This window comes from Abrus precatorius, unplaced genomic scaffold (genome assembly GCF_003935025.1).
Source record: "Abrus precatorius isolate BTA unplaced genomic scaffold, Abrus_2018 Scaffold11, whole genome shotgun sequence".
NCBI lineage: Eukaryota > Viridiplantae > Streptophyta > Magnoliopsida > Fabales > Fabaceae > Abrus > Abrus precatorius.
The window spans coordinates 15,890,784-15,905,689 of record NW_020874303.1 but is presented as its reverse complement, the minus strand read 5'-3'; the positions used below and the strand labels follow the sequence as shown (position 1 = coordinate 15,905,689).

The 14,906-nt window shown below is 33.5% G+C and overlaps 2 protein-coding genes across 3 annotated transcripts; both read left to right on the top strand.

The window, feature by feature from the left end:
- The first annotated feature begins 270 nt into the window (after positions 1-270).
- On the top strand, positions 271-11,280 carry LOC113854508 (histone acetyltransferase of the MYST family 1). 2 transcript variants are annotated; one of them, XM_027485522.1, is made up of 9 exons: positions 271-654; positions 1,348-1,436; positions 1,914-1,976; positions 2,623-2,832; positions 3,524-3,592; positions 8,305-8,466; positions 8,862-8,955; positions 9,060-9,202; positions 10,828-11,280. In XM_027485522.1, the coding sequence occupies exons 1-9, from the start codon at positions 384-386 to the stop codon at positions 11,029-11,031; spliced, it is 1,305 nt and encodes a 434-aa protein (XP_027341323.1). In that variant the 5' UTR covers positions 271-383; the 3' UTR covers positions 11,032-11,280. The 2 variants fall into 2 exon arrangements, with proteins under 2 accessions (XP_027341323.1, XP_027341324.1); XM_027485523.1 differs by lacking the exon at positions 10,828-11,280 and adding an exon at positions 9,849-10,276.
- A 1,668-nt stretch (positions 11,281-12,948) lies between these two features.
- On the top strand, positions 12,949-14,410 carry LOC113854509 (ribosomal RNA small subunit methyltransferase). Its single transcript, XM_027485524.1, has 2 exons — positions 12,949-13,369; positions 13,451-14,410. The coding sequence occupies exons 1-2, from the start codon at positions 13,058-13,060 to the stop codon at positions 14,192-14,194; spliced, it is 1,056 nt and encodes a 351-aa protein (XP_027341325.1). The 5' UTR covers positions 12,949-13,057; the 3' UTR covers positions 14,195-14,410.
- Positions 14,411-14,906: the final 496 nt, after the last annotated feature.

Below are 14,906 nucleotides of genomic sequence, written 5' to 3'. Positions count from 1 at the left end.
ATTTCTTATCTTTTTTAAAGTAATTTTTTTAAATAAATTCTATAATACTCTGAATAATAATAAAATATTCTGTACTCTTATATATATATATATATATATATATATATATAAAACAATCATAATTATTAATTTAATATATTTAAAAAAATATAAATATCTTTTAATATCTTAAAATAATATAAAAAATATTCAATACACTCTCAAATTTAACAACACCAGCACCATTTTTTTAATACTCTGTGGATACATTTTTATAATATTTTGGTAAATTACTTCCAAATAGTGAAATACAAAACTAAATCGAATCCACACATGACAACCCCATACATGACACGACACATCCAATCTAAACCCCACCCTTTTGGATCGGTTCAGTAGTGATTATGGGTTCGCTCGAGACGCCCACCGGTTTGGAAAATGGTTCCGCTTCCCCCGCCGGCAACGGTAAATCTCACTCCGTCGACGCCGGAGATACGGTGCCGGAATCCGACGCGTCGAAGCGGCGGAGATCGTCGGTGCTCCCCTTAGAGGTTGGCACGCGCGTCATGTGCCGTTGGAGGGACGGCAAGTTCCACCCTGTCAAAGTCATCGAACGCCGCAAGGTCCCCAACGCTTTCCCCAATGATTACGAATATTACGTTCATTACACCGAGTGTAAGAACCCTCCTCCATCCATCTTCTTCTGTTCCATAATTTGAGTCACGAATAAACCATTAGGGTTTTTGTTTCTTGAATTGGTTGAGTTAGGGTTTTTAAGGTGCGCTTGATTTCATAATATGTTTTGTTTGGGGTTAACTGTGACATTATTGTAATTGATATCTTTCACGTAATGGTTCACTGCGAATCTGTTGTGGGAATGCTCGTAGTATCAGTGATGCTTGGCTTTTGTTTTAGAGAGAGCAGTTTTGCAAGTAACAGAGAAAGAAGTTTTTTTTTTTTTTTTTTTTGTGGGGCAGGATAACCATAACTGCTTTCATGTAGACCAAGAAAAGTGAGAATGGGAATTTCAGGGTTGTGTGGCTGTATAGTTTATGTCATCGTATTTTGATTAACCAAATTTCTGAAAATTTAGTTTTTGACCAAACTCATTGGTGTCATTGAATCCATGTAACTGACTTCACCTAGTAGGATAAGACTTGGTTGTTGTTGTGGTTTTTGTTGGTAAATCATTTTATGTTTGAATAAACTATATGTTGATGTCCCCATTTTGATTAGGAATAGACGTCTAGCTGATATCAATGTTTTAGGAAGAATCTTTGCTGTATCGATCTGTTTACTGTAGGCAGGGATGAAGATGATAAGGTGCTAATTATTTATCATTTTGCTTTTACTTTATTTTTTTGGCAGTCAATAGGAGGCTTGATGAGTGGGTTAAGCTTGAACAGCTGGATCTTGATTCAGTGGAGGCTGTTGTTGATGAAAAAGTAGAGGAGAAGGTAACGATTATATATTCTCCAAATTGCATGGTCGCAATTGTTTTGGTCGTCGCTATTCTTTCCTGAACGATGGATATGCAGGACTGGAGGTTTCTTGAGAAAGTGATAAGTAGTCTAGATATTGTTTATTGTTCTACAAACACAACAAAAGCCCTTTTTCTTTAGGTGAGGTTGGGATCAAATGATGCCATTGTGTTGTTTAAAAAAACAGAGTTTTCAGAATATCTGGTTATTATTTTAACATATTTTCTTTTCATTGATTTCTCCTTGGGGAGGGGGTAGGAAAAAAATGCTCTTGTAACCCCTAATGACTTGTAGTCACACTCTTTCTGGTTGCTGGAAGTAATTATCCATGTAAAGTCATTTATACTAGCCATTCTTCATATCAATAGACTCTATTATGTCTACCTCTTATTTCAAAATGTGGACTTCCTTTATGAATGAACTCATTTAGAAAGTGCATGTATGGTTTTCTAGGGGGCAACAGGTTTGAAGATGACACGCCACCAAAAGAGGAAGATTGATGAGACACATGTAGAGGTATTGAGTGTTTACTTTTCAATTATAACATGGACATACGCTGTTAGACACCAGACACACAACAAAACACCTGCTGTAATCTATTTTGTTTGGATTTTATAAAATGCTCACTTTTTCTATAATAAAATTACAAAAAACAGTATGAAGTTATTTGTAGTTGATGGTTTTGTATTTGAAATAGTCAACTGTTGCAAAAAAAAAAAAAAGGGATAACAGAAGTTAGCTAGGAAATAAGCTGATAGTTTGGCTCCAAAATTTTGCTTATCATGACAGTGTTGTTTTTGGTGTAATAAAAATTTAAAATCATAAGCTGAATTTCTAGCAATTGTTAAACATTTATGGATAGTGATTCTAACAGTTATTTTCATGAGAAAAAGCTGTTTCTCTAAAATTAATGTGCTTGCAAACACACTGAGACAAATCAGAGGTTCTTCCAAAACACTAAACCTGTTTGCATACCATAGGTTTTACTTAGGATTGAAGCCATGTGAAACATATAGTTGTGATACCTTTTTGTTAATGCTGATTGCTTTATTGTATGTTATTGTGAAACCAGTATACTCTCCAGGCTGGTCAAATTGATCTGGTCTCAACTCACAATTTGTTCCATATATTTTAAATTTATATATCTATTATTAACTTATAGGGACACGAGGAGCTCGATGCTGCTAGTTTGCGAGAACATGAAGAATTTACAAAAGTGAAAAACATAGCCACTATTGAGCTTGGAAGATATGAGATTGAGACATGGTACTTCTCCCCATTCCCACCAGAATACAATGACTGTTTGAAGCTGTACTTTTGTGAGTTCTGCCTCAATTTCATGAAGCGCAAAGAACAGCTTCAGAGGCATATGGTGAGCTGTGCCTGAAAAAATCTTTTTTTCCTTTTATGCTTCTTTATTTTGTTTGTGCATTGTCTATTTTTTATCAAATGACCATTGATTTAGCTGTTTTATTTGGATTGTAGTTTTTTTTTTTCTCTAAATCTTTTATTTATATTTTAAAACTAAGGCACTAAACCTATCTATGGAGGAAGTTTATTTTTCTCTATAAATTTTGCTATTACCAAATTTATTGCATTTGTCTTCTTCATTGTGCCAATATGATTTTAGTTTATATTAAGCATAATCTGCATCTCTCATGCTCATACTTCATTGCAGTTATAGCATTTTATGAGATTCTGAATGAGCTAACTCCATGCTGTGGTTTTGTATTGTTTGCCATTGGAGTTTTAGTTAAGACCGTATTTTTATTTAGTCCTGTTTAAAATTTGTTGCTTTTATTTGTTTTAAAATGAACCTTTTTATGTTGAAATGAATTCATTTATTTGCTTGAACACTTGGAGGTTGATCAAAGGGTATCAGACTATCAGGTCATTTGAAATAATCTATTGAATGCCTCTATTGGTATTTATTCCTTGCTTTCCTTAGGGGCCTTGAGAAAAGTCAACTAAAGGTGTCAGTTTTATATACCCAATGCAAATTACTTGTGCAGCATTTTCAACTTCTTGTATTAAGTACTGATACTGGCTTCCTGTTAATGCAGAGGAAATGTGATCTTAAGCATCCCCCTGGTGATGAGATATACAGAAGTGGTACACTGTCAATGTTTGAGGTACATCTTTAACACTAATATTCTTGTTAATCATTCTGTATAATGAATGCTGAATATTAACATAGTAGAAAAACTTTTTTGCTAAGTTGTATGCTTATTCACTTTACTTTATTACAGAAACAATGGACATATTAGCTGTAAACTAAATATGATATTTTTCCTCCTCCAACTGTTCAATATACTCATAGTTACTTATGACAAAAGATTAATATCCACATAAACTTTCTTTTACCTTAATGCCTGTGCGTTTGCTAGGTGCTAGAGGACTTCCAAATACCTTAAATGTTGATTGAGGAACTTAATTCCTATTGTCCAAATTTAGGTGTTAAACTTCAAGAGGCATTTTTCTCAAGGTATATTATTACATTCCCAGGAATACTTTGACCAAGAATGTTCTTTCTAGTTAAATTCAAGAACATGTTTGATTAGGATTTAATATTCCTGGGAATATTTTTCTTAACTCAAAATCTCAAATATCAAATAATAAGAGGAAAAAATGAGTGGAAATACAAGTTAATAGTTATATTACAAGATGACTTCCAATATTCCTTTAGTAAAGCTAGCTACCTACCCAGCCCTCACCATGGAAATGACAATTAAGCAAAGCATGAGGAATGGAACTTTCCAGGGAATCAAGATGTCCTAGAATATCTTTTTAAAGCTTATGCCAAACATGGTAAGTCCTTCAATATGCTTACAATCATCACCTGTAATGACTATATCATATATAGACAACCAAGTAAATGTAATGATTAGAAAACATTTAGAAAACAGTGAATAATCTGATTCACTCTGAACCATGCTATATTGTAGGATAACAGTACAAAATGTCTCAAACCTTGTTCTAGGAGTTGCTCAAGGCCATATAAGGCCTTGTGAAGACCACACACATATGCTTGAGACTCCTCCTGAGCACCAAAACTATGAGGTTGCTCCATATATACTTCCTCTTCCTAATTATAATGTCTAGCTAGTATAATGGCCAACAATGCATGATTATCATAGAAAGAAAGAGATGGACAGAAGCCATCTTCACACAGGTGAGAAAGTGTCACTATAATCAAGATCATATACTTGGTTATAACTGTTAGCTACCAATTGTGTCTTCAAATGATTAATTTGCCCATTTGGATTTTGGACCCACTTCGATTGTGTAAACCCAACAACATCCAACAATAGGTTTCCCTGGAAGATATGGAACAAGGGTCCATGTGCAGTGGGATTCTAGACTTGTCATTTCATCAAGCATAGCTTGTTGCCAACTTGGATGTGAAAGAGCTTCTTGTGGAGACTTAAGAATAGTGACCAATGATAAGGAACAGAAGTATATTGTGAAGGAGAAAAACAAGGATAATTGGAGATTGGATGATGATTATGAGTAGAACACATACCTTTATGTACAACAATGGGTAAATCATTTGAGGACTCAGGCAGATCCAAAGTAGGCAATGAGATAGGGACAGGTGATGAATCACCTGAACTTTCCTCAATAGGCACATCACTTGGCACAGGACATGGACGACAGTGACAAGTTATTTGAGGTTGAGGATTGGGATGCTCTGATGAATGTGGTGGAGTAGACTTGTATGGATTAGGAGAAGAAGATATTAGGAATAAGGTAAGGAATTGGTAATACTTGAGAAATAAACTCTGGTTCCACAAGAGAGGTGTAGAAGGGGGTATCTTCAAAGAAGGTAACATCGACATACATGTAGAAGCGATGTGTGGAAGGGGCAATAACATTGATACCCCTTGTGTACTCTAGAATAACCAAGAAAAACTTTTTTTTTTTTAAAACATGTCAACCCAAAAAGCCAAGGAGGAACATGAAACAATGGGTCACCTAGAAAAAGTAAGAAACGAGGAACCTTGATGGCAAAGAGCAACATCAGTTTATCAAAAAACCTTGGAGTAAGAACATCACCCCAAAATTTTAAAGGAGCGTTTGCTTTTATGAGCAGAGTGCAAGGGGTTTCAATGATATGGTGGTCTTTATGTTTTGTAGTACCATTCTGTAATGGAGTATGAGGATAAGAAAACTGATGAATTATTCTATTATTTTCCATAAAAGAATTAAAAGGAGTTGAAAAATATTCTTTTGCATTATCACTATGTAGAATATGAATAAAACAATCAGGCTGATTTAAAATTTCCTTGACAAAATTTTGAAACACATTGAATAATTCTGATCTTTATTTATTAAGAAAATCCCAAGTACATCTTGAAAACTCTTCATTGAAAGTATAGAATACCTATACCCCGAAAAAGATGTGATGCAACTTGGTCCCCAGACATTGGAATTGATGATGTCAAAAAGAGAATGAGCTTGTGAATGAGGACTACTGGAGAATGAAGCACAAGTGTTTTTTCCCAAGCTGACATGACTCACTTTCTAATGACTGTAACGGAGACAAATATGGAACCTTTTTTTTTTTAACTTCTTAAGGCTTGGATGTCCTAACTGACAATGAATAAGACTGGAGATTCATTAACAGTGCAAGCAGCAGGAGTTGAGGATTGTAAGTAGTAAAGTCCCTTGACTATGTCCTGTACAAATCATCTGCTTGTACTCTGGTCCTATGTGATCAAAGAATCAAAAGTGAAGGTTATAGAACTATTAATATGAGTGAGACAACTAACATATGTCAAATTACAAGGGCGACCAGAAACCAAGGGAACAGAATCAATTGATAAGGATGGAAGGAGTGGCTTCACCAATGCTACTAGCTTTGGCTTGAGTCATCTGCAAGAGGAATGTGATGAAGAGTTTTAGGCAGGGAAAATTTTGAGAAAAGAAGGGGATTATTGGCTACATAATCAGAAGCATCAGAGTCCAAAATCAAAGGGTCAAAAGAGGTAAAAAAGAGCTTGTAAAAGTTTAAGCAATCCTTACTTTGCAAGCTAACTTTTGGGATTGAGTTGGGCTTAAATCCAAATTTAATTCGTATTAGAGACTATCATATATTTGATATTTGGGTCACTCGATTGAAAAAAAAAATAAAAAATCCTAGCCCCACGAATTTTCCAGTGCAATTAACCTGGTCTCATGAATTATCCAACGTAACCTACTTGGCTCCATGGCTTTCCTAGCACTATATGACCAAAAAAAAAAAAAAAAAAGTCTTACAATTTTCATGTTGCAAATGTCCAATCTTAAGTATGAGAGTGTGTGTTAAAGTCTCACCTTGAATACAAATATGGCCAAATAAGGGCTTACAAGTTACAAAGGTTAATAGATTGCAACAAAGAGGGACTATTTGATAGTCAGATTGTACCCAATATTCATGTAACTTGGCATCAATCTCTGTAGACTTCTTGGTAAGGTGATCAGAGAGCTTTTGACCTAGAAACCAGATCTTAATAGTAGCAGAAGTAAATTTTCCCATTGAGTTTCTCCAATGCTATGGTAGGGTTGCCCAAGAAAACAATGGACAAAAGGCCCTTATTTGAGGATCCTGATAGGAAACTCACGGTGGATTAAGACCAAAAAGTACTAGTGGCTTACTCAAAAACAGAACAGGGCAAGAGTGAAGAGGGACAGCACCGAAAGTCACTGAGAAGTTGTTGTAGATGGGATATCCAATAACAAATCTATGTCAACACAGATTCAGGGTACCCTGGCGAGCAAAATGAGACCAGCATCAAGGCTGTTGGATGCTTGGAATGTGACATTTGAAGCCCATATGCTGACAAAGTCCTTGAGATAGTCAACGCATGTGACAGCCTGTTGAAGACTGGGAGGTGGTGATGTTTGGTGGGACAATCACCAGTGCTCCTAGGGCTGCCAGAACAGTACTGAATGGCAGAACTAGGGAAAAATTGGAGATTCTTTACAAATTGAAGAGTGCAGGAGATGGATTTTATTTTCCTTAAATTCAGGGGGAAGGAATTTGTAGTATAAATTTTTTTGTGGAAAATTTATAAAATTTTTGGCATTTAGTTAAAGTAATTTTTCATTCCCTTCTTATGTATTAGAAATTAAATTGAATTTTATTTTACATTATTTATGTTTAATTATCTAATTTATACTAGAAATTGTTAATTATATAGTTGTTGATTTTAAATATCTCCAATTAGTAAAAATGGTTATAAATTGTTATAATATCTTGTACAGCAATATTGATAATTTAAAATAATTTGTGCACTTGTAAAAATTAAAACTGCAGTGACTGAATTCTGCATCTGAGCATATGCAACACCCGCGATCATAATTTAAAATCTTGCTCCTTATCATTTTAATGGGTACTTGAAGGGAGTTTCGATTACTGATGTGTACAAAGTTTGTGCTGCTTATCTGCATTCTTTTTCTTGTTTACTTGTTCTCTCTGTTTTGGATGATTTATTATCCTCCTTTGTTTTTGGAGGCAATGATCTCCCTCCAACTATAGCTTAAAGAGCATCCAAGCTCTAATGGAAATTTATTTTAATTCATATACATTATTGTTTAAAATAATTATTTAGTGAAGTTTTGATTAAAATATTAAAATAGGGTAGGGCCTAGGCACAAATCTCAAATATTGGAGATTTTTTCCATTTAGAAATTCTGATAGTAGAGTGATAATTGAATTTTGAGAAGGTTGTGCTATCTGGCAGACAGTTACAAGTTGCAACAGTAATATATGCATATTTTTACTGTTAATAATTGATTATTATCATATTTTGAATTTTGTGATTACTTTTAATTATTATTATGATGATGAATCTGAAAACAGGTTGATGGCAAAAAGAACAAGGTTTATGGGCAGAATCTTTGTTATTTGGCGAAGTTGTTTCTTGATCACAAGACCCTCTATTATGACGTTGACCTGTTTCTGTTCTATGTTTTGTGTGAATGTGATGATCGAGGATGCCACATGGTTGGCTATTTCTCCAAGGTAAAATATTACATTGCTGTCATTATTTATTTTGCTTTGGCATGAGATATTTATGATCTTTATATTTTACAATTAATATGTCATTTAACCTTTGTCTCGGCTCTAAAAGGCCTACCCAAACTGCATTTGAATGAGCAGGACCATTTACCATGCAGTTTCTGTGTTTTATATTAATGTAATTATGAGGTTCTATTTTGTAGGAGCCAAGCAAGTTTGTGTTGTTCATGAACAGTCCCTAAATCCTAATGTTGTTGTGTTAAAAGAAAAATTTTTGTTCTAATCTAAATATATTTAATCTTCAACTTTTTTTTATAAATTTTTTATTATATTCATTCATTATTTTCTCTATGTTATGGATAACCTTATTGATTTTGATTATTTTGTTTATTATAAAGGAAAAACATTCTGAGGAATCTTACAATTTGGCATGTATCCTCACCCTTCCACCTTACCAAAGGAAAGGCTATGGGAAATTTCTAATTGCTTTCTGTAAGCTCTCTGTCTCTTTGGAAAGTGGGCCTCTTCATATTTGCTTGCTAGGGTTATATATGATAATGTGACTGAAAATCTTGAAAATTTCAAACATTTAACAGCTTATGAACTGTCTAAGAAGGAGGGCAAAGTTGGCACACCTGAAAGACCCCTTTCAGACCTTGGAATGCTAAGCTACAAAGGATATTGGACCAGGGTTCTCTTAGACATTTTGAAGAAGCATAAGGGCAACATTTCTATCAAGGTAAAGTTCATTTGATTATTTATTGTGTTGAATTTATTGTTATGAGGTTAAATCTTAATTGTTTGTAGGGTGTTAATTATTGGAATATGGTTTATCCAGTAGGATCCTTGATATGTGTGTGTGTGTGTGTGTGTGTGTGTGTACATAGATGCATAAAAGATGCACAAAGGGAATAAAAGAAAAGACTGACCAATATGCTAAGAAGAAATTTAGTATTACACACTCTTTTCAACACACCTCAGAAGTGCCCTTTAATACCTTTGCTTATGTACCCTCTTAAAGAGATTGTGCACTTGGCATCACAAAGGGTCCCAGTGACATATAACTATCATGGCCCAAAGTAGATTTGTTGGCTGAAAATAATTTTAAAATATTAGCATCCCACTCGAGCAAAATTCCCCAAACTCAAAAGAACAATGTACATCCCGCTTTGCTAAAAAGACTTTCCCTCTTTGGCGTTACCAAAATCCCTGAACTCTGAAGTTAATAATAAGAATTAAGACACTTAACTAGATCAAGATGATTATCAAACACCTCAAAAAGTCCGAGTCTAGCTGTAGGGCAGTGTTAATGGAAGGTGAGGGGTTTGTAGAGCTACACGTGACACATCAAGAGAAACTGTGTTGTGGGGTTTCCCAATTTGCAGGTACTGTATCATTCTTCTTCGTTAACATTGATCTTATTGAGAATCAGCTGTCCATCTTAACCTATGAGGGAGCTTTGCAAAGAGTTTTATCAAGGAGTCTTTGTTCGAAGATTGAGCTAAAAAAGTGAATCCCTGCTCTTCTACCGGAATATATAGAGCTGATTCTAGCATCAGAAAGTGAGGATGTAATTCAGATTCCTCTAGATTCTAGGCACTGTTTGTTTTCTAAATGATTTGGAATTCTTGTTTTGTAAGGGACCTCCGATGATGACTAGAAAGGTTATAAAGAAACCATCCACTCATCTCACTTGGGGAGGGGGGGGGGTCTGTCTGTTATGTCAATTTTGAGTGGGCAGGAAAGGAAATGGGGTAAGGATTGGATTATCCCTTGTTTAGGAATAGGAAGAGAGTTGAATGCATGTTTTTTCCAACATATTAGGAATTGTTTTTGTGAGTCTCACAGTTTCCCCCTACTTATCCATTTAATAATGTTTTAAATAAATTAATTTTACATACATTTCCACTCTTTTCCTTAATGAAATCAAATAAAGGGGCTTCCCTTCTTTGCCGTGGGATGATACCAAACAATAGAAGTAAAAACTCATTCACTTTTCGGCTTCTTTTAAATCACATTCCTTTCTTCAGTTTCTATTTTCTCTCACGACACCGGACTGACCTAGGATTTATTTATTTTAATAAAATCCTTTTAAGCATTTATAACTGTTTTTTATGACCGTTGTCTCTTGTTAAGATTCTCATTGAAGAGACAAAAGCCATAAGGGAATTTTCTAAAGTTAAAACAAATGTAAATTGAGCAGGTACTAATTTTAATTCATATTGAAATAAATTAAAAAACTGAACAAGCTGGAACTGTTTTGTTTACTTCGCCATTAATTGGTTGCTCATGTATTTTCTCATCTTCAGCGATAAAATCACCGTATCAAGGCTATTGCTATTGAAAAAGCTGTTATTTCTGCAGGAACTGAGTGATATGACTGCCATTAAAGCTGATGATATATTAAACACTCTTCAGAGCCTAGAATTGATTCAATACAGGAAAGGACAACATGTAATTTGCGCAGATCCAAAAGTGTTGGATCGCCATCTTAAAGCTGCGGGCAGGGGGGGCCTGGAGGTTGATGTTAGCAAGTTGATCTGGACTCCTTATAAAGAACAAAGTTGATGGCCATATCCATCAAAGATATACTATGATGTAACTTGTGCTTTCTTGTATAGAGTATAGGATAGGTTTCTTAGACAGCCCCTTTGATGTATGAGTATTAACAAACAGTTTAATACATCTTTAGATGAGAATAGGAACATAACTGATTGTTTAATGTGCTGAACCGTAGCTACATGTATTATTCTATATCTTCGTTTCCAATGATGAATGCCAAAGGAGATCTATTTAATGGATATTCTTGTGTTGGCTTCTGACATGTTTAAGCTCTTGAAAGGAGCAATTTTAAAGAGTTCTTATTTTGCGATTTTATTAAACGAAAACATTATTTATTTATTTTTTACAATTAAAAAAGTACTTATTTTGAAAGCTAATTATAATTATGATATTTTCATGAGTTATTTAAAACAACTCATCATGATAATAAATTTTAATTTTTTAAAAGTTTTAATAAACCGTATTGACTGATCCGTCTTGTGCCCAGTTGGATTGATAATTTTAGATACGTTACACTAGCAGTTGCAGCTATAGCACACCCAAAGGATTTTGGAAAAAAAAAAACAAGGGTACTCTTAAAAGGAATTGTATCAGATTATTCTATATTTACACCTGACGCATGATTCCAAATACCAATCTCAGTTACAGATTTATCAGATTATTTGTCCATAATATTGATATTTTGGCTTAATTGTATTTTATTTCTTTGCATTTACATTCTTTAAGTTTTAATTCTTTGTATTTAGTTATTTAAATTAAGCTTATGTAATATTTAATTAAAATATAATAAAGATATAATATGTCATTAATAAAATTATTTAAATTAAGCATTTAATTGTATTTTTTTTATAATTTGTCTTTTAACCTTTCATGACTTTAAGAAAAGTGAGAGTTTGATTTACGATATCTGTTTTGGTATCTGTAAATTTGAGAGAGTATTATATATTTGTTTAGATCAATAACTTTAATTGTTTAATATTTTAAAGATAAAACTCGTAAATTTATTTTTCAATATCTTAAAGATAACAGTGTGTTAACGTTTTTCTTAACTAAATTACTGATTTTATTGTCTATTAATATAAATTTTATTGTCAGGATTGTTTTATGTGTAAGTGAGAGTATTAAACTCTTTTAATTACAAAAGATACCATAAATTTTATCTAAATTTATTTACATATTTTTAAATTTTTTTTTTTTTTTTAAATAAAAAGAAGGTTAAGTAAAAAGTTAAAATTCATTGATATTAAATGTAAAACTTAAATACTTATACTACTTAATAACTTTTTAAAAAATGTATAATTGATTAATTTAATTATTAAATTATCTTATATTATCTTTATAATATATATTAAATTTTATTTAATTTAAACATTTTTAATTATATTTTAAAAACACATTATTTATTAAATAAAGTAATGCAATGAAATATTTAATAATTTATTACAAAATTTTATAAAATTAATCTTGTATTCTATAAAAAATTATTAAATAATGTAATTATGCAAGTTTGACACTTGCTTCTAATAAGTTCTAAAGCTAAATAAAAAATTAAATATTAAATGTAGAAAAAATTATATGATAATTAAAATGATAATGAACTTAATTAAAAATACTTTTATTTAATATAATTTTATATTTATTTATGAATAAAAATTTTTTAATAAATTTTTTTTACTATATTAAAGAAAGAGATAATTTTTAAAATTAAAAAATAATTTATAAAAAATAATTAAAAACGAGTGCTTAATTTAAAATAATTATAAAATAACTAATTTCCAAAAATTCTTTAAAGAAAACACGAAAAAATCGCTTCCATTCAAAAATTAATATTTATAATTTATATATAAAGACTGATTAAAAAATTAATGATTTTTTTGAAAAAAAAAACATTAATGTTAATAATTAAATAGAGAAAGGAAGAGAAACCCTAGTTACTGCGTCTTTTCCCTCTTCTTCCCCAGAGAGCACGTTGGTGCCTTGTTTCTCTCTCTCAAAGTTTTATCTGTGATCGTGTTGGCGAGAGAGAGGGTGAATGGCTGGAGGGAAGGTGAAGAAGGAGAAGGGTAAGGCACAGCCGCAACACGCGCCTTACCAAGGCGGAATATCCTTCCACAAATCAAAGGGTCAACACATTCTGAAAAACCCGTTGCTGGTGGACGCCATAGTGCAGAAATCAGGCATCAAAAGCACCGACATCATCCTTGAGATAGGTCCCGGTACCGGAAACCTCACCAAGAAGCTTCTAGAAGCCGGCAAGAAGGTTATCGCCGTCGAGATTGATCCTCGCATGGTTCTCGAACTCCAAAGACGCTTTCAGGGTACCCCTCACTCCAACCGCCTCACGGTATATACCTCACTGTAGCCTCCGTGTGTGACTAATAAGCATAACCAAACTCTTAGTTCATTTTGTTTCTGATGATTACAGGTTATCCAAGGTGATGTGTTGAAGACTGAACTTCCTTATTTTGACATATGTGTGGCAAACATCCCATACCAAATATCCTCTCCTCTCACATTCAAATTACTCAACCACCAGCCTACATTCAGGGCTGCAATCATAATGTTCCAGCGAGAATTTGCCATGAGACTGGTTGCTCAGCCAGGTGACAAGCTGTATTGTCGTCTTTCGGTGAACACTCAACTCCATGCTCGAGTCTTCCACCTCCTCAAAGTTGGAAGAAACAACTTCAGGCCTCCACCCAAGGTTGATTCCTCTGTAGTACGAATTGAGCCAAGGAAGCCCAGAATTGAAGTTAAGCAGAAGGAGTGGGATGGATTTTTGCGTATTTGTTTTAACAGGAAGAACAAAACACTTGGTTCAATATTTAGGCAAAAGAATGTGATCTCTTTGCTTGAAAAAAATTACAGGACTGTGCAGGCACTGAAACTCTCCCAAGAAGATTCGCTGAAGGAGATGCACACTAAAATGGACTTGTCTAATTTTGGTGACAACCAAGGTATGGAGATGGATGACGAGGGAGTAGATGATGATGATGAAATGGAAGTTGAGGATGGGGAAGCTGATGAGGTGCAATCTGAATTCAAGGACAAGGTTATGAGTGTTCTGAAAGAGGGAGATTTTGAAGAGAAAAGGTCTTCCAAGCTCACCCTGCAGGAGTTCCTATACCTGCTTTCTCTGTTTAACAAAGCTGGCATACACTTCTCCTGATTTCAGATTATCATTTTTCTTTATAGATTTTTTTCTGTTTACATCTAAAATATTCTTTCCATGGAGTCTTGTCACTTTTTGATCGTTTTTTAAGAGAGAGAGAGATATGTTGTATGGACTGCTTTTAACTTGTTATGCATTGTAATTTGTTGAGTTTCTTCATAGATGTATGGCACTCTATATAATCTATAGCAAGTCAGATTCATTGATGTTTTTCTATTGCTCTGTGAGCACCTACGTTAACAACTTTCTATTGCAAAATAATATAAATTAGAATGTCCTATAACCTTATGCCAGACAATAACATGATCAAAGCCTATAATTCACAAAACCTTTTTCATTTTAACTCTAGATTTTGGGGCTGGCTTTTCGAGCTTATCTTTATGCAAACCCAATAGTTCTCTCATAGTACTTAGTTTTTTATTTTGGTTTTACCTCTCCTATGGTTTGGGTTGTGGTATCAGTGTTTGGTTGTAGTATCAGGGATGTGTACTGACTAGGGGAATTGATTAGATTGACAGTCTTGTTATGCTGTTCATGCCATGTTATTCAATTACCATTTAAATCACTTACAGATAAAGAGTAGGTATGATCTTGTTGCCGTGTACATTAGCTTGGCTTAAAATATCTTATCCCACCAAAATGTAATTTTTAGTATCAATCTGTCATTAGAGATTTTGTATATTAGAGTACAACTCTTGTCAGTTATTTC